The 24,725-nt window shown below is 37.8% G+C and overlaps 1 protein-coding gene across 1 annotated transcript in view; it reads left to right on the top strand.

Annotated features, from left to right (window-relative positions):
- Positions 1 to 8,182, top strand: part of MARCHF5 (membrane associated ring-CH-type finger 5) — a 57,602-nt gene extending 49,420 nt beyond the window's left edge. The window contains exons 4-6 of the mRNA XM_047073169.1: positions 3,550 to 3,733; positions 3,865 to 4,031; positions 5,253 to 8,182. Coding sequence (XP_046929125.1) covers positions 3,550 to 3,733; positions 3,865 to 4,031; positions 5,253 to 5,369 — 468 coding nt within the window. The 3' untranslated portion in view covers positions 5,370 to 8,182. The remainder of the gene's footprint in view (positions 1 to 3,549; positions 3,734 to 3,864; positions 4,032 to 5,252) is intronic.
- Positions 8,183 to 24,725: the final 16,543 nt, after the last annotated feature.

A 24,725-nucleotide genomic window follows, 5' to 3' on the forward strand; every position in this document is an offset into this window, starting at 1 on the left:
TTGAAATCTTGGAGCATAAAACCAGAATGTTCCTGATGATACACAAGGTATGCTGGGTTTGTTTTGACCAAAGTTAAATCAGCCCCATTGCTTTACTCAGTCCTCATTTACTGCCCTTGAGTCTGATTATAGTAGCAGGGGGTATACTATAGTTATACTATTGTTTCCATTTTAGCATTTATATTTGCATGCTTGTTTAATTTGTCTCTCTCCTCTCCAAAAGACATCTGTTTAGCTCACCATTTTATCCGCAACACCTAGGCCTATTTCTGGCATACAGTCAGTATTCAGTTGAATGAATGCATGCAGGTATGCGTGCATGGTGAGCCCAGTTTGAGTATAAAGCATCTCTGTCGACTTTAGGTATAAGAAATTGGGCAGTGGGCCTTTTGCTCAGTTTGCCCTATTTCCTTTTTTTGTTTCCTCACTCTGAGATACCTGGTTGTAAGGTTTTTACCGCTACCCATGAGAAATAAACTGTGCCTTATTGTAGTCTCTACCTGAATATTCACTTTGCTTTATATTTCTAAACCCCAAATTTTAAAAAGAATAGCATAAACCACAAAAGGGATTTTTCAGATTTCTGAATTTATTTGCTAGCACTTTGAGAATATTTAAATCACATTTAGTTGTAACTTTATATGTGATCATTAAACTGAAAATAATAGAATGAGGGGCACCTGGGTGGCTCAGTTGGTTTAGCCTCCGACTTCCGCTCAGGTCATGGTCGCACAGCTGGTGGGTTCAAGCCCCTTGTCCGACTCTGTGCTGACAGCTCAGAGTCTGGAGCCTGCTTCAGATTCTGTGTCTACCTCTCTTTCTGAACCTCCCCCACTTGTGCTCTCTCTCTCTCCAAGATAAATATTAAAGAAAAAAAATATAAAAATGAAATATTCCTCAAAAAGCATAGGTAAATACACAATCTCTGGGCTAATCCACATTTGTCCCCAGTATGGGATTAGGGTTTATGAAATACGGTGTACCCTTGAACAACATGGGGATTAGGGGCACTGACAAATCAAGAAAAGTTATATATAAGTGGACCAGTTATATACAAAACTCATGTTATTCAAGGATCAACTGTATTGTGAACCAGACTCTTTCACTTTAGGGCAACTCAGAACAGTCATTCTTCACATACAAGGTGTCAAGTTTCTACAAGGAGACACAAGAATATTAGATACCTATACCTGGTTTTTGGCCACTGAGAAGAGGCTGGCCTCCTGCCCTTTAATATTACACTGTGGTTAGATAATGAAGTACAAACCTGGACTATATCCCTAGCTCAGATTTTAAAGCATCCATTTTGGTGCTCTCCATGTACGTATAAAATATTTTTACCTGGATTGAATGTGTTGTCTAGAATTCCAATTTGTTCTTACCATTCTCAGCTTGACCTTATTTCACACGTCCTTGTAGTAGTGAAAAATTTGCTATGTAGTAGTAAAAAAATTTGCTATGATAGTTGACATGAAGAGCATCTCGTTTTTGAAAAAAAAAAATCCCATTTACTTTTTCATGAGCTTGTTTCCTGAGTGTACCTGGCACTTTTAGTTTTCCCTGCCTTCTTTCTTTCCTTCCCTCCTTGCCTATCCTTCCTTCCTTTTACCTCCTCGCTTTCAAAGAGACAGTTTCTTCCCAGTCCTCTCTTCATGGCTTACTCCTCAAGTGTGATCAGAAAAACTATTTGGAGTTTTTATAGTAGTGTCTTCCTAGCAAGCTGTCCTCACTGTGATACCTGGGTGGGCTAAAAGCCCAAGATTCTGAAATCGTCCTCTTCTGTCATAACTGCCAAAAATAATCCTTCAGAGAAATAGGTTTAATTTGGAAGCGATTGAGACTTTGGCTAAAGGGAAGATCATTGGAGATGTTTGAAAGAGAATTTTCAGGGAAGTTCTCCAGTTAAAACTAAGAAGCTCACCAATAAAATGGAGATGTTGAGAGAAGTATAAGGCCGAGATGGAGTAAAAAGAATTTTCCTGGGAGGGGAATGTATGGAGATTCACAAGTAAGAATCATATCCTGGGGTGCCTGGGTGGCTCATTTAATTGAGTGACCAACTCTTGGTTTCAGCTCAGGTCATGATCTCACGGTTCATAGGTTCAAACCCTGAGCTGGGCTCTGAGCTAATAGCACAGAGCTTGCTTGGGATTCTCTCTCTCCCTCTCTCTCTCTCTGCCCCTCCCTTGTGCTCACTCGCTCTCTCAAAAATAAATAAACATTTTTAAAAATAATCATATCCTACTTGCCCTCTGGGATCTAAACCAGTGGAGAAATAATCCTAAGACCCAGATGAGAGGGAAAGGATTGTTTTAGCTTCATTACCCTAGAGTTAGGATACCCTAGGGTTCCTAGATTAGAAAAATGACTGGAACCTGTAGCAAAAACTGCAGTCACTCAAATGTAGATCTTAGAATTGAATTTTAGCAGAGTTTGGTCTGTAGAACAAGCATTTAGCCAGCCAGAAAAATCACTCTATACCAGAGATCACTGAGTATGGAGAAAGAACCAAAGAGAAGTGAGCTTTTGGGCCATCTCCTAAAGGCTGGTTCTGCCCCTTGGTTATGCTTACCCTAGTAGGAAGAGCAGAAAAACAGATGCTCTGCTGGAGGACAAACAGGACCTAGAATTATAGCCCAGTCTAACCATATCAAATAAGAGGAATAAAATAACCAGAAATCCCCTTCCCTGTATTGAAATGTAATCAGTGTGGGTCAACCTTTTTTTTAATTTACATCCAAATTAGCAGGGCAACAATGATTTCAGGAGTAGATTCCTTAATGCCCCTTACCCATTTAGCCCATCCTGCCTCCCACAACCCCTCCAGTAACCTTCTGTTTGTTCTCCATATTTAAGAGTCTCTTATGTTTTGTCTCCCTCCCTCCCTTGTGTTCATCTGTATCTTAAAGTCCTCATGAGTGAAGTCATATGATACTTGTCTTTCAATACCCTTTAGTTCCATCCACATAGTTGCAAATGGCAAGATTTCATTCTTTATGATTGCCGAGTAATACTCCATTAGTATATATATATATATACCACTTATTTATCCCTTCATCCATCAATGGACATTGGGCTCTTTCCATACTTTGGCTATTGTTGATAGTGCTGCTATGAACATTGGGGTGCATGTGCCCTCAACCATTTTTTTTTTCAATATTTATTTTTGAGAGAGAGAGAGAGAGTATGAACAGGGGAGGAGGCAGAGCATCCAAAACAGGCTCCACATTGACAGCAAGAAGCCCAACATGGGGCTCAAACCCTCAAACCACAAGATCATGAGCTGAAGTTGGATGCTTAACCGACTGAGCCACCCAGGCACCCCACTGTTTTTTAAAGCTTTTATTCCAATATAATATGAAGGAGCTTTTTTTCCTTTGAATGAGAGACACATAAATAAATCAGGACTGATAACTTTCTGACTTATTTTTAAAACTTTTTATATTTTTATTTCAAAATTTACCATTTCCTCTAAAATGAATTCAGCTCAAGCATGCAACCTTTCATTAGATAAGGAAATGATTCTAGTGAATGCTGTTTGTTTCACAGGTTGTAGGCCATAAAGAAGGTCTGGATGTTATGGAAAGAGCTGATCCTTTATTCCTTTTAATTGGACTTCCTACTATTCCTGTCATGCTGATATTAGGCAAGATGATTCGCTGGGAAGACTACGTGCTTAGACTATGGCGCAAATACTCAAATAAACTACAAATTTTGAACAGTATATTTCCAGGTAAGGCCCTGAATTGTGGTTATAATGAGCACACCAGATTAACCTTGTGGAAGAATCTTAACATGTGAAGTTATTTTAGCTATTGTGATTTATTAGCACTAATACCTCCATTTCTTTTTTCCCCCCAACAGGGATTGGTTGTCCTGTTCCTCGAATTCCAGCTGAGGCTAATCCTTTAGCAGATCACGTCTCTGCTACCCGAATTTTGTGTGGAGCCCTTGTCTTTCCTACTATTGCAACAATAGTTGGTAAACTGATGTTCAGTAGTGTTAACTCTAATTTACAAAGGACAATCTTGGTAAGATGGTTTTAATACTACCTTTTTTTTTTTCCAAGTGACTATACAAAAGAGAAGGAACTGTGTTTAAAAAAAAAACAAGGGGCGCCTGGGTGGCGCAGTCGGTTAAGCGTCCGACTTCAGCCAGGTCACGATCTCGCGGTCCGGGAGTTCGAGCCCCGCGTCAGGCTCTGGGCTGATGGCTCAGAGCCTGGAGCCTGTTTCTGATTCTGTGTCTCCCTCTCTCTCTGCCCCTCCCCCGTTCATGCTCTGTCTCTCTCTGTCCCAAAAATAAAATAAAACGTTGAAAAAAAAAAAAAAAAAAATTTAAAAAAAAAAAAAAAAAAACAAAACAGTGGGACTTCATAAATACTCATTCTGTGGCTTCTGTGCCTTGAGGTTCTATTTGATCCCCACTGTTATCCAATAGCAAGAAAGAGGGGAAGATCCTTTGCATTACTTCTGGCCTTCCGGAACTATGCTGCAGGTGATGTCTCTCCTAGAATAGGCATGAATTATCACACCCATCCTTGCCAACAAGATTTTGGTGAATAGCTTCAGCTCTAGGATCAGACTGCCTGGTTCATATCCTATCACAGATACTGCCTTGCTGAGAAACCTAAATCAAATTTCTTCACTTCTCTGTGCCTGTAAAATGAAGATCATATTGGTAGCTACATCAAGGTTATGTGGTGGATTAAATAGTTCATTTGAAGTGCTAGCACATAATATGCCCTTGTATTGTTTGCTATCATTGTTATTCCTCCCACTTCCCTTCTCTGATAGCAGCCTGCACATGTGCCCAAGCCTTCTCCCTGCTATATCAGAATGGACGTCAAGCTAAGTGGAGAGAAGATTACCTCAATAGGAGAACAGGGAAGGGGGCACCTGAGTGGGTCAGTCATTTGAGCGTCTCCGACTCTTGATTTTGGCTCAGGTCATGATCTCACGGTTCGTAGGATCAAGCCCACATCAGGCTCTGCACTGGCAGCACAGAGCCTGCTTGATTTTCTCTCTTGCTCTCAAAATAAATAAATATTAAAAAAAAAAAAAAAACAGGGAAGGTATCTCTGTTGGGTGTAGTGATCCTGCCTGTCTTACCCCCTAAGTAGAAAAGAGAACTGTCTCATTTGCGTTCATCTGAATTAGCAGCAATGGCTATGTCTTTTCTGATCTAAGTAAAATTATGTTATTATGTTTCTCTAAATCTGCATTATAAAAAGCTTTTTATTTTTATTTTAGGGTGGAATTGCTTTTGTTGCCATAAAAGGAGCATTCAAGGTTTACTTCAAACAACAGCAATATTTACGTCAGGCACACCGCAAAATTCTAAATTATCCAGAGCAAGAAGAAGCATAAAACTGTGACTTCTAGTTGTTCTGCAGTCCTATCATCCTTATGAGTCTGTTGTGTTGTTGATTCCATCATTAATGCACAGTAGTGGAGACTTATGATAAGCTGCTGCTCATATTTTTAAGAAATAGAATAAAGCACTTAGGGCAGGGGAAATCCTCTCAGTAATCATGGAACCTAAGGTTGTGATTTGTTTTCATTGTTTTGTATGTACTTCTTTTATGGCAGTCATCTGAACCATTATCTTAGCATGGTAGGCCTGGGTTTTGTTCATATTTTCTCCAGACAGAAATGTAAAGATCAAACTGTGCAAATATTTAAAAATGCACATGCTGTTTTATTCAAATGCCTCTTTTGTACATGTTCATGTTCAGTGTTTTCTTAGAATCAGCAACTCAATGAAGGTACTATGAGGATTTTTCTCACTGGCATAATTTGATTACATGCTAAACAGGAATATATGTTAATATGAGGAAATGTAAATTAGTTATAAAAAATAACAAACCAAAAATGTATGTAAACATTCAAATGATTATCTGAACAAATGCAATTTTGTTGTGTTTTTCTTAACCCATGTGACGTCCTCCAAAATGTGTAGGGTAAAAATTCACAGGGCTTCCAAATCACTTTTTCACTATTAAATTTTATTTATATAATGTCGACATCTCATAGCTCATAATGTAATTTTGACTCATGTCTCATGTAGTCGTGTGTGTGTGTGTGTGTGTGTGTGCGTGCGCGCGCACGCGTGCATGCATGTAAGAGAGAGAAAGGGAGAGAGTCGTCAGGTCCTTCAATCACTGGAGTACAGTTTTTAAATCCATATTTCTAGAAATTAGAGCTGCCAGTTTATAGTAGTTTGAGCACAGAGAACGGTTTGCAAAAAAAAAATAAAGTTATTTTACTCTTCTCTTTCATTGATTCAGTTATTCAGGTATTTGTTGATCACCTCCTATTTGCCCAGCCATTGTACAAAGTGCTGTGGGATACAGTGGTGAGCAAGACAGATTTGGTTTCTGCTTTTATGCAGTTTACCATCTAGTTTCAACAGATAGAAAACCAGCAGTGAGTAAACCAAGGCGAGGTTTACTTGAGCTCTTTGTTTTTATATCAGTCAGCAAGAAGATCATTATGAAAACAAGTCTTGAGTAAATATTGAGGTTATTGTTTTTTGGCTTAAGTCCATTTATTAAATCCAATACTAATGTTTTTAGATTTTAATTGCTTGTCGTGTTGATGAGGCTAGCACCTTAATCACTGTTTAACTAGTTTTTATGTTCATTTTTAAAAAAGCAATTATTTATTTTAAGCCATTTTTAATAGTGGCCCTTTTAATGTTCAATCTGAATGGTCTTGCAGTTATTTTCATTAACTAAAATTTTTAAAAGATAGTTCCAAAAACCCTATTTATTTTCTTGTTCACAATATATAATGCATGACAGTAATAAACGTTTCCCTTACTGATACATGGCCACTTCTCTTTAGGAGTGTAGCAAATATAGATTGAGTTATGTTAGATTGCAATAATGTATGTTAACTTTAGTAATTTAAGACTGGTACCTTTCTATAGTATGAATGTCTTAATCCTGTCTTATAAAGTTTATGTGAATGGCTGTTGAACATTCAGAGTTGTAATTATTTTGGGAGGAAGGGAATATTTGACTGACAGCCTTATTAAGAACACTGCTGCAGTTGTAAAGGGGAAATATAAAATCTATGAGTATATATAAAAATAACTTAGATTATATTGCTGTAATTATAAAATATATTGGCTTTTCTTTAATTTTCAATATAAGAAGACATAGTAGATATTTCCTGCATAATTTTGTTATATAGAACAGCTTTTAGGCAACCTTTAATAAAATTATACAAGCACACTGTTCCCCAGTTACTACTTTCATGCCGAAGATGGGGGGGGAGTAGCTGCTTTTGCGTTTATTGGCATCAGGGTTCTTGAGGGCCAAGGAAACAACTCTAATCCTTTGGGGGCAGCAGGGAGGGTTTTCTAGAGCTATGGGGAGGGAATTGCAAGTGCCTGGGGACCAGAGTGGCCTCTAGCCCTGGAATTGAAGACTTTTAAATCCCAAAAACCTTCGCTCAGAAAGTTCTGTGTACCAGTCTTCAGAAAGGTGGCTTGCACCACCATGAACAATAGAAGAGCATGGGCTGACTAAAGTTAGATGGACCTGGGTTCCGATTCTGATTCTGCTTTTAACAACTGGATGCATACCTTGGCCAAGTGGCTTTCTCTCAGCTACGGTTTTATTCATCTCTGAAATGCAAGTAATACTTATATCTCAGAAGACCATTTCTAGGATTAACTGAGAAATTAAAGGATAGAGGCACTTTAGGCTCAAAATAGCCCCTACAGAGCAGTAGCTGTTTCTTAATTGTTAGTCTGTTCGTGCTCTATGAAAAGGGAAAGGAAAGGTAAGAGGATGGTGTTAGGGGACAGATTAACGGGATGTTAATCTGGGATGGGTGGATATATTTTGTGTTTTCCTGTTTAATTTTCACATTGCTTTACTGTGTTATTTCTATAAACTTTAATGTTTTAAACCTCTTTTATAAAATTCAGTGACAACTAGTAGAATTCTTTTCTTTGCAGAAGTTAACTTATCTCCAAAGTGGCCGAAAATATTGTTCCTCATTACATGATTATCAAATGACTGTGAAGAATATAAAATTAAACTTAGTGACTTAATTAGTCACTGCCTTGCTAACTGTGCTGTAATTTTTTTAAACGTCTTGTTTTTAATATAGCAGACTATCTCAATACTGGCTGGATTAGGTTAAATAAAGAATTTTTATGTTCTCTAGGTGTACTTTGTCTGTTGCACAACTCCAAAAATGTTAATTCTGCACCTATATAGTTGGGTTTTTTTATCCTAGTTACCAAGATGTTAGTGAGACTTTTAGTAAAAATAATCTGAATTTTTAAAAACTGAAGAGGAATTGTCTTAATTTTGCAAGTAAGCTAGCCCAAATTCCAACTACATTCTGATTTTTAAAATATATACCCTCTCAGCCACTTGCACTATGATTAGACAAGCAACCACACAAGAACTGTGGGTGGTCTCATGCTGCAGGGTATCTTAAAGTGTATTCAAGTGGGCTGGGGATACGTTAAAAAAGCTTCCTCTGAGATACTAAGAATTTAAGTTTCTGAAGGTTAGAATCTTCTAGAATGAGTACATCAAATAAAGGCCCTTCCATCCATGGAGATTTTTTTTCCTAGGTTATTTCATTGCCCCCATCTGAGAGACTAGCAAAAGAGAAACGACAGACAGTCCCAGATACATATTCTGATATTTGTGTGGCAAGTTACTTTAAGATCATAAAACCTATCCCTGGTTATTAGAATTAAGTGAGGTAACATTCTACAGCAGTTTGATATACAGAGAAACAATCTGTGCCAATTTAAGTGAGGTTGGTTTGCGCATAACCTTCCTTTGGTCTCCTGGGATCTCAGGGTTGCCTCTTCTCTGACCTGCCACCCCATACACCCATTAGAAATGGCAGAGTGATAAAATGTCTTGTTTAACTGCCTTCCTAGAACAAAGATTCCGAGCAAAGGGAAGAGAGAGAGGGTTTGCAACTGAATGTCTGTAGAAGCTTTGGACAGGCAGCAGAGGTTAGGCTGTCATTCTGGTCAACCCCATGTGGATTTAAGCCTCTTCCTGTTAACAGCCTGCTAAGGTTACCATATGTCTGCAATATGTACTACACTCAACCAGGTGTTTGTTGAATTCCTCTATGCTCCAGACATTCTCAAGTCCTGGGGTAAAATGGAGAATAAGCCTACTTTGAGATATTTAATTTTTAAGAGTATAAGACAACTGTGGAATACTTTGAACCCTTAGAAAATGTGCCCTGCTTAAATATGGACTGTCTCTAGCTTAAAATTAGCAAGAAACGATCTATAACAGGAACTAAGAGGTAATATGTTCATGATCCTTCAGTAATACACATTTATCAGTGTATTTGTATGTATCTGTGTATTTACCAATTCAGATAATTGTATACCAAAAATAAGACCTGCAAAAGTGCACAATTTTTAAGTAGAAGTCGAATTTTTGCAAGATGATCACATGTAACACATCAGCCAGGGTACAGACAGAAATCATATCAGCTATTTGAACAAGAAAAATGTAATATAAGAAACTGTTAGCTGATACGAAGTAAATGAAGACAACTTTAAAGAAAAGTAGCGGGGCAAAACAGCTACTGCTTCTAATCTGAAGGAGGGTAGAAAATAAGGGAACCAGAAATTAGAGAATGTCTCTTTTCCTGAAAGGCTGAGATTCAGACACTTTGAAAAGGGTGCGGCTACCACAGTTGTTTCAAGGGGTGACAGAGGAACTTGCCAGAGGGCAGGTGGGAATGGGTGTGGAGAAGCTGAGTTGGTGGGGATAGAGAGGCCGGAGGACGAAACTAGACAGGTACGGGCTGCTGAGCTCCAATGCTTAAAAGGTCATAATGGAGGCTGGAATCTAGAAGGAAGGAGTCTTCCTGACACAATAGCCTTGTGCTGTCACTCCTGTGCCTTCTGTTGAAAAAGCCTCGTGTTCCAAAGGAAAAATGTTTACAGGATCCAGTTTCAGAGCCACAAAGTTGGGCAAAGAAGGGTGGATTTGCAACTGAGACAGTAAGTTGGCAATGTACCCAACGCCCGTCTTTGTGCCCCTCCTAGTCAATCTCTGACACTCTGCCCCACCCCTACCACAAGGAAACAATCCTAATATATTTGATTCACAGAAAGGTCCATAAGTGATTTAACAGCATAACATCCAGGATGATAAATGAGCCATTTTCATATATTCTGGCTAGGGTATAAAAATTGTTATGGAAGGCAATTAGTATCTGTTAAGATTACAAATATATGTATTCATTGACTCAGTGGTTCCAATTCCAGGAGTTTATCTTAAGATATATTTGCACTTAAGTACAGCAATATGTCTATGAAGTTATTTGTTGTTCGTGGTATATTTAGTAACGAGAATGGAATCAAATGTCTTTATGGAATCGGTTGAATAAATTAGGGAACATCCATAATGGAATACTACCGAGCTATAAAAAAGAATGAAAGCTCTTTACCTACTGATATGAAGATAGTTCTAATGTATATATTTTTTTAAAAGATGTAGAACAGTGCTTATATTACCACTAGGAGGAAATGGGATGGGAAAATTATATAAACATTTGTTTATTCCTTAAAAAAAATCTTTGGAAGGACATTAGAAAACGAGTCTATAGAAGATTTGAGAACTGAGAGGATTCAGGCTGAGGTGGAGAGAGAGTCTTTACTGTTACCTTTTATACTTTTTTTCCTAACTATGTAGCTACATTGGGTTTTTTTGTTTTGTTTTTAGTTTATGTATTTTGAGAGAGAGCAAGCACATAAGGGGAAGGGGCAGGGAAGGAGGGAGAGAATCTCAAACAGGCTCTGCACTGTCAACATGGAGTCCAATGCAGGGCTCAAAGTCACAAATGTTGAGATCATGACCTGAGCCAAAGTCGGGCACTTAACTGACTGAGCTACCCAGGCACCCCTGTCGTTACATTATGTTTGAAGTAATTAAGAATTAAATTTTGCCATTGAGGACAGTACTGAAAATCAAATAGGACTTTGTTTCTCTTTGAAGATAATATTTGAGCTGTATGACAATAGTTTCTTCTTTCTAAAGATTGATGTGATTGTTTTTTGAGAAGTAATTTTACATCTCCCTCAAGTGGATCTTCCTTGGGTATTCACTAAATGCTTATTGGACTGATTTTGCATCCCATAAGATTAATTCTTGATAGAACATTTTGCAACTAGTTTTGTCCAGCAATGTACACAATGAGTGTGTTTTGACTCAAAGTTATCAGCCCATAAAAATGGATACAACTTATTAAAGCAGGGAATTAACATATCCTAAAGGCTTAACTACTCATTTCTTGTATTTATGTATTCATTCATTTGTTGAGTCAATATTTCTTGAAAACTTAGTATCTAGGCACAGGAAATTCAGAATTAATAATACTATGGCACAAAAACAGACACTCAGATCAATGGAACAGAATAGAGAACCCAGAAATGGACCCACAAATGTATGGCGAACTAATCTTTGACAAGGCAGGAAAGAATACCCAGTGGAATAAAGAGAGTCTCTTCAGCAAGTGGTGCTGGGAAAACTGGAGAGCGACATGCAGAAAAATGAACCTGGATCACTTTCTTATACCATACACCAAAAACAAACTCAAAATGGATGGAAGACCTAAATGTAAGACAGGAAGCCATCAAAAACCTCGAGGAGAAAACAGGCAAAAACCTCTTTGACCTTGGCCGCAGCAACTTCTTACTCAACACGTCTCTGGAGGCAAGGGAAACAAAAGCAAAAATGAACAACTGGGACTTAATCAAAATAAAAAGTTTCTGCACAGCAAAGGAAACAATCAGCAAAACTAAAAGGCAACCAATGGAATGGGAGAAGATATTTGCAAACAACATATCAGATAAAGGGTTGGTATCCAAAATCTATAAAGAGCTTATCAAACTCAACACCAAAAAACAAATAATCCAGTGAAGAAATGGGCAAAAGACATAAATAGACACTTCTCCAAAGAAGACATCCAGATGGCTCACAGACACATGAAAAAATGCTCAACATCACTCATCATCAGGGAAATACAGATCAAAACCGCAATGAGATACCACCTTACACCTGTCAGAATGGCTAACATTAACAACTCAGGCAACAACAGATGTTGGCGAGGATGTGGAGAAAGAGGATCTCTTTTGCACCGCTGGTGGGAATGCAAACTGGTGCAGCCACTCTGGAAAACAGTATGGAGTTTCCTCAAATAACTAAAAATAGAACTACCCTATGACCCAGCAATTGCACTACTAGGTATTTATCCAAAGGATACAGGTATGCTGTTTCAAAGGGGCACATGCACCCCAATGTTTATAGCAGCACTATCAATAGTAAACAAAGTATGGAAAGAGCCCAAATGTCCATTGATGGATGAAGGGATAAAGATGCGGTATAGGGGCGCCTGGGTGGCTCAGTCGGTTGAGCGGCTGACTTCGGCTTGGGTCATGAGCTCGCGGTCCATGAGTTCGAGCCCCGCGTCGGGGTCTGTGCTGACAGCTCAGAGCCTGGAGCCTGTTTCAGATTCTGTGTCTCCCTCTCTCTGACCCTCCCCCGTTCATGCTCTGTCTCTCTCTGTCTCAAAAATAAATAAATGTTAAAAAAATTTTTTTAAAAAAAGATGCAGTATATATATACAATGAAGTATTACTCAGCAACCAAAATGAATGAAATCTTGCCATTTGCAAGTATGTAGATGGAACTAGAGTGTATTATGTTAAGCGAAATTAGTCAATCAGAGAAAGACAAATATCATATGACTTCATTCAGATGAGGACACTAAGACACAGAACAAATGAACACAAGGGAAGGGAAGCAAAAATAATATAAAAACAGGGAGGTGGACAAAACATAAGAGACTCTCAAATATGGAGAACAGAGGATTACTGGAGGGGTTATGGGAGGGGGATGGGCTAAATGGGTAAGATGCATTAAGGAATCCACTCCTGAAATCATTGTTGCACTATATGCTAACTTGGATATAAATTTTAAAAAATAAAGAATTAATAATACTGATGACTATTGTAGTATCCAACATTTATTGCTTACTATATGCCAGGCACTGATCTAGATATGAGTATTAACTCATTTAATCTTCATAACAACCCAAATATACTGTTTTTATATCATAACTTATACTACAAATGAGGCAACTGAGGTAACCCTGTTTTGGATATTGTTTTTTAAGTTAATTACCCCGGGTTACATTTCCTCTACCCTCATAGAACTCACAGTCTAGTAGAGAGGACAGAAAGGAAAACATAAATCCCAATACAGAGTAAAAAGTGTAATGACAAGAGTTACAGAGATAGCAAGGAAGTGGAGCTTCTTAAAGGTGGATCCTGGAATATAAATATGAACTTGACAGATGGGAAGAAAGGGACATAGACACAGTGTCTTGAGAAAAATTCTGAAAAAGGAGAGTAGTATTGACATTCCAGCATCATATACTCAAATATATGAAAAAGGGAACCTTTAAAACTTAGGTTCTGTCATATAAATGAACAAAACACTGGAAAGACCGGAAGTCCTAAAACAGACCCAAATATAAATTGGTATTTTGTATATGAAAAAGGTAGCATGTAAATCAGTAAAAATGAAGACGGATTAATCAGGATATGGTCTTGGAACAACTGGTAGCCATCTGGAAATTCCCTTTACCAAAATAAACTCCAGATGGAACAAAAATTTAAACATGAAAAATTTAACCATTAAAATACAACAAATGGGAGAAAATATTTTTTCTCATATCTGATAAAGGACTTGTATCAAAAAAAACACAAATAACTCTTATAGCTCAATGATAAGAGAACAACTCAATTAAAATTGGGCAAAAGATCTGAACATACCCCTCACTAAAGAAAACATACAGATGGCATATATATATCAGGGAATTATAAATTAAAATAACAATGAGATATCAGTACACACCTTCAGGATGGTTAAAATCCAAAACACTGACAGTTATCAAATGCTGGTAAAAATGTGGAACAAGAGGAACTCTCACTTATTCTGGTAGAAATGCAAAATGGTATAGTTACTTTGGAGGTTAGGTAGTTTGTGACAAAGCTCAACCGTTTTCCCACGTCATCCAACAGTCACACTCATGGCTATTTACTCACATGAATTGAAAACATGTCCACACAAAAACCTGCATACAAGTGTTTATAGCAGCTTATTCATATTTGTCAAACACTGGAAACAGCCAAGATATCCTTCGAGTTGAAGGGATAATCTGTGGTACCTGCATACAGTGATTATTATCCAGCAAGGAAATTAGCTATAAAGCCACAAAAAAGACATGGAGGAACCCTAAATGCACATTGCGAAGTAAAAAACTAGTCTGGAAAAGCTGTGTGATTTCAACTACACAGCATTCTGGAAAAGACAAAACTATGGAGACAAAATTTAAAAATCAGTTGTTTCCAGGGGCTGTAGCAGGAGGTAGCAGGTAAGGATAACAAACAGGTGAAGTACAAGTATTTTAAGGCAGTGAAAATATTCTATATGCACTGTTAATAGTAACTACATGATATTATACATTCCTCCAAATCCGTAGAATTGCATAACACAAAGAATGAACCTTAATGTAAATTACAGATTTAGTTAACAATAATGTATCACTATTGCTTAATTCACTGTAACAAATGTAACAAACTAATGCAAGCTGTTAATAATAAGGGAAACTAGGTGGGTGGGGTAGAACTGTTTTGTACCATATGCTCAATTTTTCTGTAAATCTAAAACTGTTCTTAAATAAAATATACTAATGTAAAATTTTTTCATACTACATGAAAACATACAAGAATTGTTTTTTAAGATTTCATTTTTTTAACGTTTTATTTTTTGAGAGACAGAGCGCAAGCAGGAGAGGTCAGAGAGAGAGACACAGAATCTACAGCAGGCTCCAGACTGAGCTGTCAGCAAGGAAAGAGCCTGATGTGGGGCTCAAACCCACAAATGCTACATGGTAACCTGAGCTGAAGTTGGACACTCAACCGACTGGGCCACCCCGGTGCCCCAAAAAGATTTTTAAGTAACCTCTATACCCAACATGGGACTCAAACCCACAACTCTGAGATCAAGAATTGTACACTTCACCAACTGAGCCTGCCAGCTATCCCCAAAATTGTATTTTTAATAATATCACAGCATAAAAATTTTTTTAGGAAATCAGAAGGCACATGGAAAGATGCTCAATATCACTAACCTTCAGGGAAATGGAAATCAAAATCACAATGAAATATCACTTCACACCCATGAGAATGGCTATTATCAAAAAGACAAGAAATACCATTCATGATTAAAACCCTCAACAAAGTAGGTTTAGAGAGAACATACCTCAACATAATAAAGGCCATATATGAAAACCCACAGTTAACATCATACTCACACTGGTGAAAAATTGAGAGTTTCCCCTAAGATAAGGAACAAGACAAGGATGTCTTCTCAACACTTTTATTCAACATAATACTGGAAGTCCTAACCACAACAATCAGACAAGAAAAAGAAATAAACAACATCCAAATAGCTAAGGAAGAAGTAAAACTTTCACAATTTGCAGATGACATGATACTATAGATAGAAAACTCTAAAAACTCCACCAAAAAACTACTAGAACTGACAAATGGATTCAGGAAAGTCACAGGATAAAAAAACCAATATACAGAAATCCATTGTATTTTTTTTAAGTAGGCTTCGTGCCCAGCACAGAGCCTGACATGGGGCTTGAACTGAGGGGCTTGATCACAACCCTGAGCTGAGATCAACGGTCAGACACTTAATCGACTGAGCCACCCAGGTGCCTCAGAAATCCATTACATTTCTATATACTAATAATGAAGTCATGGAAAGAGAAATTAAGAAAACAGTTCCTTTTACAATTGTACCAAAAATAATAAAATGCCTAGTAATAATCTCATCCAAGGAGGTTAAAGACCTGTAATCTGAAAACTATAATACACTGATATAAGAAATTGAAGATGACACAAACAAATGGAAAGATATTCCATGCTCATGGAATTGAAGAACAAATATTATTAAAATGTCTATACAACCCAAAGCAATCTACATATTTAATGCAATCCCTATCAAAATACTAACAGCATTTTTCACAGAACTAGAACAAATAATCCTAAAATTTGAATGGAACCACAAAAGACCCCAAATAGCCAAAGCAATCTTGAAAAAGACAAAACTAGATATACACAATCCCAAATTTCAAGATATACTACAAAGCTGTTCAAAACAGTATGATACTGGCACACAAATAGACACATAGATCAATAAAACAGAATAGAGACCCCAGAAATAAACCCACAATTATATGGTCAGTTAATCTTCGACAAAGGAGACAAGAATATGCAATGAGAAAAAGACAGTCTCTTCAACAAATGGTGTTGGGAAAATAGGACACTACATTCAAAAGAATGAAACTGGACCACTTTCTTACACCGTACCCAAAAATAAACTCAAAATGGATTAAAGACCTAAATATAAGACCCCAAACCATACAAATCCTAGAAGAGAACATAGGCAGTAATTCTCTGACATCTACTTTTGCAAGTTTTTTCTAGATATGTATTCTGAGGCAAGGGAAACAAAAGCAAAAATAAAATATTGGAACTACATCAAAGTAAAAAGCTTTGCACAGCAAAGGAAACAATCAACAAAACTAAAAGACAACTTACTGAATGGGAGAAGATATTTGCAAATGATATATCCGATAAAGGGTTAGTATCCAAAATATATGAAGAACTTACACAACTCAACCCCAAAAAACAAATAACCCAGTTTAACAATCAGCAGAAGACATGAGCACATTACTCCAAAAATGACATACAGATAGATGACTAACAGGTACATGAAAAAGTGCCAACATCACTCATCAGCAGGGAAATGCAAATCAAAACCACAATGAGATATCACACCTATCACAATGGCTAAAATAAAAAACACTACACCTGAAACCAATATTATACTGTATGCTAACTAGAATTTAAATAAAAACTTAAAAAAATAATAAAATAAAAAACAAAAGACAACAAGTCTTGGCAAGGACATGGGAAAAAAGAAACACTCATGCACTGTTGATGGGAATACAAAGTGCTACAGTCACTGTGAAAAACAGTATGGAGATTCCTCAAAAAATTTAAAAACAGAATTACCATATGATCCAGTAATTCCACTATTGAATATTTACCCAAGGAATATGAAAACGCTAATTTAAAAAGACATACACACCCCTATGTTTATACCAGCATTATTTACAATAGCTGAATTATGGAAGCAGCCTAAGTATCCACTGCTAGACGAATGGATAAAGAAGAAGTGGTATATATATACAATGGAATATTATTCGGCCATAAAAAGGAATGAAAACTTGTCATACGCAACAATATGAATGGAGCTAGAGAGTATAATGCTAAGTGAAATAAGCCAATCAGAGAAAGAAAAATACCATATGATTTCATTCATATGTGAAATTTAAGAAACAAAACAAGCAAACCAAGAAAAAAAGAGACAAACAAAGAAACAGACTCTTAGCTATGGAGAACAAACTGATGGTTACCAAAGAGAAGGTTGGTGGAGGGATGGGTGAAATAGGTGAAGGGGATTAAGAGTACACTTGACACTGAGTAATGTATGGAATTGTTGAATCACTGTCCTGCACACCTGAAACTGATATGACACTGTATGTTAACTATACTGAAATTAAAATAAATTTAGAAATAAGCTATATTCACAGACAATTCAGCAAAACCAGATTTGGTGAGAATGATTGCATTCTTACCAGGAGATTGTTAAAAAGACAAGAAATAACAAGTGTTGATGAGGATGTAAATAAAAGAGAGCCCTCAGGCACTGTTGTTGGGAATGTATATTGGTGAAGCAACTATGGAAAACAGTATGGAGGTTCCTCAAAAATTAAAAATAGGGAGGGGCGCCTGGGTGGCGCAGTCGGTTGAGCGTCCGACTTCAGCCAGGTCACGATCTCGCGGTCCGTGAGTTCGAGTCCCGCGTCGGGCTCTGGGCTGATGGCTCGGAGCCTGGAGCCTGTTTCCGATTCTGTGTCTTCCTCTCTCTCTGCCCCTCCCCTGTTCATGCTCTGTCTCTCTCTGTCCCAAAAATAAAATAAAAAATAAACGTTGAGAAAAAAAAATTAAAAATAGGGAAACCAATTTGACAATAAATTTCATATATTAAAAAAAATTTTTTTTAATTAAAAATAGAACTACCATATAATCCAGCAATTCCACTTTAGGTATTTATCCTAAGAAAATGAAAACACTAATTAGAAAAGACACATGCAACCCTATTTCATTGCAGCATTATTTACAATAGCTAAGATATGGAAGCAACCTAAGTGTCCATAAATAAATAGACAAAGAAAATGTTGTACACACACACACATACACACACTGGAATATTACTCAGGCATAAGAAAGAATGAAATCTTGCCATTTGCAACAACGTGTATAGACCTAGAGGGTCTGTATACTTAGTGCTTATGCTTAGTGAAATAAGTCAGGGGCACCTGAGTGGCTCAGCTTGTTTCAGATTCTGTGTCTCCCTCTCTCTCTGTCCCTCCCCCACTTGTGCTTTCTCTCTCAAAAATAAACATAAAAACAAACAAAAAAAACCAAGTCAGACAGAGAAAGACAGATACCATATGACTTCACTTTTATGGGGAATCCAAAAAATGGAGCAAATGAATGAACCAAACAGAAACAGAGTCATAGATACAGAAATCAAACTGATGGGTGCCAGAGGGGTAGAGGAATGGATGAAATAGGTGAGGGGATTAAGAGGAACAGTTATAGAATAAATAAGACATGGGGATGTAATGTACAGCATAGGGAATGGTAACTAGAATGATTGTGGTGACCGTTTCATAATATATATAAATATTGAATCACTATGTTGTACACCTGCAACTAATAAAGTATTGTATGTCACTTATTCTTCAATAAAACAAAACAAAACATCAAAAAACAAACAAAAAAAGATTGTATGTCACCTCTACTGGAATTAAAACTCAATAAAAAAATAAATTAAAAAATAAAAGATTAATGGGGCAGCTGGGTGTCTCAGTTGGTTAAGTATCAGACTCTTGATCTTGGCTCAAGTCATGATCTCATGGTTTGTGAGTTCAAGCCCCACCTGGGGCTTTGTGCTGACAGTGCAGAGCCTGCTTCGGATTCTCTGTCTCCCTCTCTCTCTGCCCCTCCCCTGCTCTCTCTTTCCCTCTCTCTAAAATGAAAATAAATAAATAAATAAATAAAATAAATAAAAATTAAAAGATTAAAAATTCTAAGCTACATTAAAAACTGCATAAAGTAACATTAAGTTAAATGCAAAAAGGGAAAAAATCACTCATACAAAATTAATTTCCTTTACATATAAAAGTCTCTAAATCCATAAACAAAACACTAATAACCCAATATTTAAAAGTAGTCAGAGGATGTAATTAGTTTACAAAAAATGTGGCATTGAAATATATAAAAATACATTTAGACTAAACCTTAAGAAATATCCGAATTAAAGGGCATCTGGGTGGCTCAGTCGGTTAAGTGGCCAACTCTTGATTTTGGGTCAGATCACAATCTGAGGTTTCATGGGTGCAAGCCCTGCATTGGGCTCTGTGCACTGATCTTGTGGAGGCTGCTTGGGATTCTCCCTCTCTCCCTCTCTCTCTCTCTGCCCTTCCCCCACTCACAGTCTGTCTCTCTCAAAATAAGTAAATAAACTTATAAAAAGTAAATATTCAAATTAAAATTATAATGAGATACTATGTTTCACCTATCATATTAACAAATAGTAAGAATTATTGAACACCTGCTCAGTGCCAAGTGGTATTCAAAATCCTTTATGCGTATTAGCCCATTTAAATTCACAACATGAGTCAATTCAAAACTCTTGCTATCTAAAAGTATGGGTTAAGATGTAAGGAAACAGGGACTATCTTATAATTGCCTGTCTATTCAGCATCTCACATCCAGTAGATGACCTCCTCACACTTTCTTCTCTCTCTTTAAAATCTCTAACACCTCCTTGACCATCTTCATTCTCAACTAATCATCTTTCTTCTTGCCTCCTGCTTCACTGAGAAATTACAAGCAGTCAGAAGAAAACCCATTAACTCCTCCAAATCTTTCACAACTGCAGACGTCTATATCTACATTCATCTACACTCATCATATCTACACATAACTCTATACTATACCTACACTCACCCATATATAGTTTAATCTACCTTTCCTCTTCTTATATTGAACAGTGTTCCTATCCAAGGCCATCAAAGAAAATTTTCCCGTTTTAATGAAATATTAACACATATGGACACGTGTACACACACACACACACACACACACACACTTCCATCTTTAAAAAAAACATGACCCACTCCCCTTCTAGACACTGTCATTTTTCTACTCTTCTTACGGCAAAGCTACTCAAACTTTGCCCTGATTCTACCCTCCAATTCTTTTTTTTTAAATTTTTTTAAATGTTTATTTTTGAGAGAGAGAGAGCACAAGCAGGAGAGGGGCAGAGAGAGAGGGAGACAGAATCAGAAGCAGGCTCCAGGCTCTGAGCTGTCAGCACAGAGTCCAACACGGGGCTCAAACCCACGAACTGTGAGATCATGACCTGAGCCAAAGTCAGACGCTAACCGACTGAGCCACCCAGGTGTCCCCAATTCTCTTAAAATTAATAAGAGGAATAAATCTAACCAAAGATGTAAAAGATCTGTATGCTGAAAACTATAGAAAGCTTATGAAGGTAATTGAAGAAGATATAAAGAAATGGAAAGACATTCCCTGCTCATGGATTGGAAGAATAAATATTGTCAAAATGTCAATACTACCCAAAGCTATCTACACATTCAATGCAATCCCAATCAAAATTGCACCAGCATTCTTCTCAAAACTATAACAAGCAATCCTAAAATTCATATGGAACCACAAAAGGCCCCGAATACCCAAAGTAATTTTGAAGAAGACCAAAGCAGGAGGCATCACAATCCCAGACTTTAGCCTCTACTACAAAGCTGTCATCATCAAGACAGCATGGTATTGGCACAAAAACAGACACATAGACCAATGGAATAGAATAGAAACCCCAGAACTAGACCCACAAACGTATGGTCAACTCATCTTTGACAAAGCAGGAAAGAACATCCAATGAAAAAAAGACAGTCTCTTTAACAAATGGTGCTGGGAGAACTGGACAGCAACATGCAGAAGGTTAAAACTAGACCACTTCCTCACACCATTCACAAAAATAAACTCACAACACAATGGATAAAGGACCTGAATGTGAGACAGGAAACCATCAAAACCCTAGAGGAGAAAGCAGGAGAAGACCTCTCTGACCTCAGCCGTAGCAATCTCTTACTCGACACATCCCCAAAGGCAAGGGAATTAAAAGCAAAAATGAACTACTGGGACCTTATGAAGATAAAAAGCTTCTGCACAGCAAAGGAAACAACCAACAAAACTAAAAGGCAACCAATGGAATGGGAAAAGATATTTGCAAATGACATATCAGACAAAGGGCTAGTATCCAAAATCTATAAAGAGCTCACCAAACTCCACACCCGAAAAATAACCCAGTGAAGAAATGGGCAGAAAACATGAATAGACACTTCTCTAAAGAAGACATCCAGATGGCTAACACGCACATGAAAAGATGCTCAACGTTGCTCCTCATCAGGAAAATACAAATCAAAACCATACTCAGATATCACCTCACGCCAGTCAGAGTGGCCAAAATGAACAAATCAGGAGACTATAGATGCTGGAGAGGATGTGGAGAAATAGGAACCCTCTTGCACTGTTGGTGGGAATGCAAATTGGTGCAGCCACTCTGGAAAACAGTGTGGAGGTTCCTCGGAAAATTAAAAATAGACCTACCTTATGACCCAGCAATAGCACTGCTAGGAATTTACCCAAGGGATACAGGAGTACTGATGCATAGGGGCACTTGTACCCCAATGTTTATAGCAGCACTCTCAACAATAGCCAAATTATGGGAAGAGCCTAAATGTCCATCAACGGATGAATGGATAAAGAAATTGTGGTTTATATACACAATGGAGTACTACGTGGCAATGAGAAAGAATGAAATATGGCCCTTTGTAGCAACGTGGATGGAACTGGAGAGTGTGATGCTAAGTGAAATAAGCCATACGGAGAAAGACAGATACCATATGTTCTCACTCTTAGGTGGGTCCTGAGAAACTTAACAGAAACCCATGGGGGAGGGGAAGGAAAAAAAAAAAAAGAGGTTAGAGTGGGAGAGAGCCAAAGCATAAGAGACTCTTAAAAACTGAGAACAAACTGAGGGTTGATGGGGGGTGGGAGGGAGGGCATGGTGGGTGATGGGTTTTGAGGAGGGCACCTTTGGGAATGAGCACTGGGTGTTGTATGGAAACCAATTTGACAATAAATTTCGTATATTGAAAAAAAATAAAAAGTATGTACTTAAAGCTAAAAAAAATTTTTTTTAATGTTTATTTCTGAGACAGAGAGACAGAGCATGAGCATAAGGGGGGGGAGGGACAGAGAGAGAAGGACACACAGAATCAGAAGCAGGCTCCAGGCTCTGAGTTGTCAGCACAGAGCCTGATGCAGGGCTCGAACTCACAAACCGTGAGATCATGACCTGAGCCGAAGTCGGTCACTCAACCGACTGAGCCACCCAGGCACCCCTTAGAATTTTTTAATTGAGATTCAATTTATGTAACACAAAATTTGCCACTTAAATGTGTACAGCCCAGTGGTTTATACTGAAGCATATAGTATTTTCATGAAGTTCTGCAAACACTACCACTAATTCCAGAACATTTCTATTATCCACCCCCCAAAAACCTGTACCTAATAGTTCCAAATTCCTCCTCCTCCGGTCCCTGGAAACCATTAATCTAACTTCTATCTGGAATTGCCTATTTTTGAGATTTCATTTAAATGGAATTTTATAATATGTGAGCTTTTGTGTCTGGCTTCTGTCACTTAGCCTGTTTTCATGGTTCATCCATGTCATAGCATGTTTCAGTACTCCTTTCTTTTCAAGGCTAAATAATATCCCATTGTATGAATATACTGCATTTTGTTTATCCATTCATCCATTGATAGACATTTGCCCCTTTCTTTCTTGAACCCACTTCAATCACAATTTTACCTAAACCCCACATCCCATACTTCACCAAAACTATCCTAATCAAGGTCATTAGTTACCTCATTGCTAAATCCAATGCTCAATTCCTAGTCCTCACCTTACTTAATTTACATGAAACATTTGACAATGCTATAGCTTCATCCTGAAAGACTTTTTTCATTTGCCTTTTGGAGTACCACACTCCTGATTCTCCTCCCACCTCATTGGCTGCTCATTTCCAGTCTCCTTTGTTGGATCTTCTTTATCTCTCCAGCCTCTAAGTGTTGAAGAGCCTCAGGGCAGAGTCCTAGGGCTACTCTATTTAAGTAAACACATCCAAACTCCTGACCATCTATTAGAAGATTGGCCACCTATAATATGATAATAATTCCCAAGTTTATATCTCCAGCCCATACTGCAAATTGCTTCACTGAATTTCCAACTTAAATATTTCCTATTACACACACACACACACACACACACACACACACACACACACACACACCTCAAATTCATCCCAACCTGTGTAGAGAATCTGTAGAGGGTGAGATGCTAAATGGAGAGATGCTACACGGGATGGGAGAGAACAAGAAGCACACAGGTGGCAGACATGTGAGTTACGAAGCCATTCTGGAAATCAATCTTCCAGCCCTGCCTGCCCCAACCTGTCCCAGCTAATGCCATGTGGATCAGAGACAACACATGTGGCTAGGCCCTTCCCTCAATTCCTGACACACAAAATTCCTGACAAAATAAAAGAGGACTTTTTCCCCCCAGCAATAAATAACTGAGACACAGAGTGACAGCCATTAGTCATTGATGTGGGGTGTCTTAGGGGGTGGACTTCAAGTATTTCTGGTTCCATTGTTAAGGGCATCTCTGTGGTGAAGAAGGGCCCCTCAGCCTGAGGCTAATACACTTGGAGCTGTCCAACATTTCTTGTTCTGATGACATGTGCACCATACAGCTCTCTGAGGCCTGCAGAGACCAGCCTAAAGAAGATGCTACCTACATCTTGGATGTCCTAGCCTGGCCTTGATGATACCCATGGTGAATTAATAAAATCATCTGTTTGTCTTTCCCTGTAGCTTGATCACTAGGCCAGAATGTGCTGATTATAAGGCCACAAGTATGCAGGTCTGTCCATATGGGAACTTCAATTCTCACTGCAGCTCAATAAATGGGCATTCTGAAAACCGCCTCCTTCTTAGGGAATTTTTTCAGTTAGTTGGTCTTCCAGGACAGAGGAGAACAAGTATTTAAGTCTTCAGAGACAAAGAGTACAGTTTCAACTGTTTTTTGCTTAGATGGCTCATTTATGAACCAATTCCAGATGTACTTGTCTTCTGTTAGTTTCTACACTTTTTATTCTCTCAATTTAGCAACAGAGAACATGGAAATTAAATACATTAAATGCTCTACTCACCTCCCTCTGCCTGTTCTATCATTCCTTGGGAAATCTACCACATATCTATGATTTTGAATTTGAGGCCATTTTTTGAGTTATAAGTATGTACAATAAATTATGCAAACTTTTAAAGGTAACAACTCAGTGGATTTTTATACA

Source organism: Lynx rufus, unplaced genomic scaffold (genome assembly GCF_022079265.1).
Source record: "Lynx rufus isolate CCGP_SWC_20201006 ecotype Redwood Valley unplaced genomic scaffold, mLynRuf1.p SCAF_11, whole genome shotgun sequence".
NCBI classification, from domain to species: domain Eukaryota; kingdom Metazoa; phylum Chordata; class Mammalia; order Carnivora; family Felidae; genus Lynx; species Lynx rufus.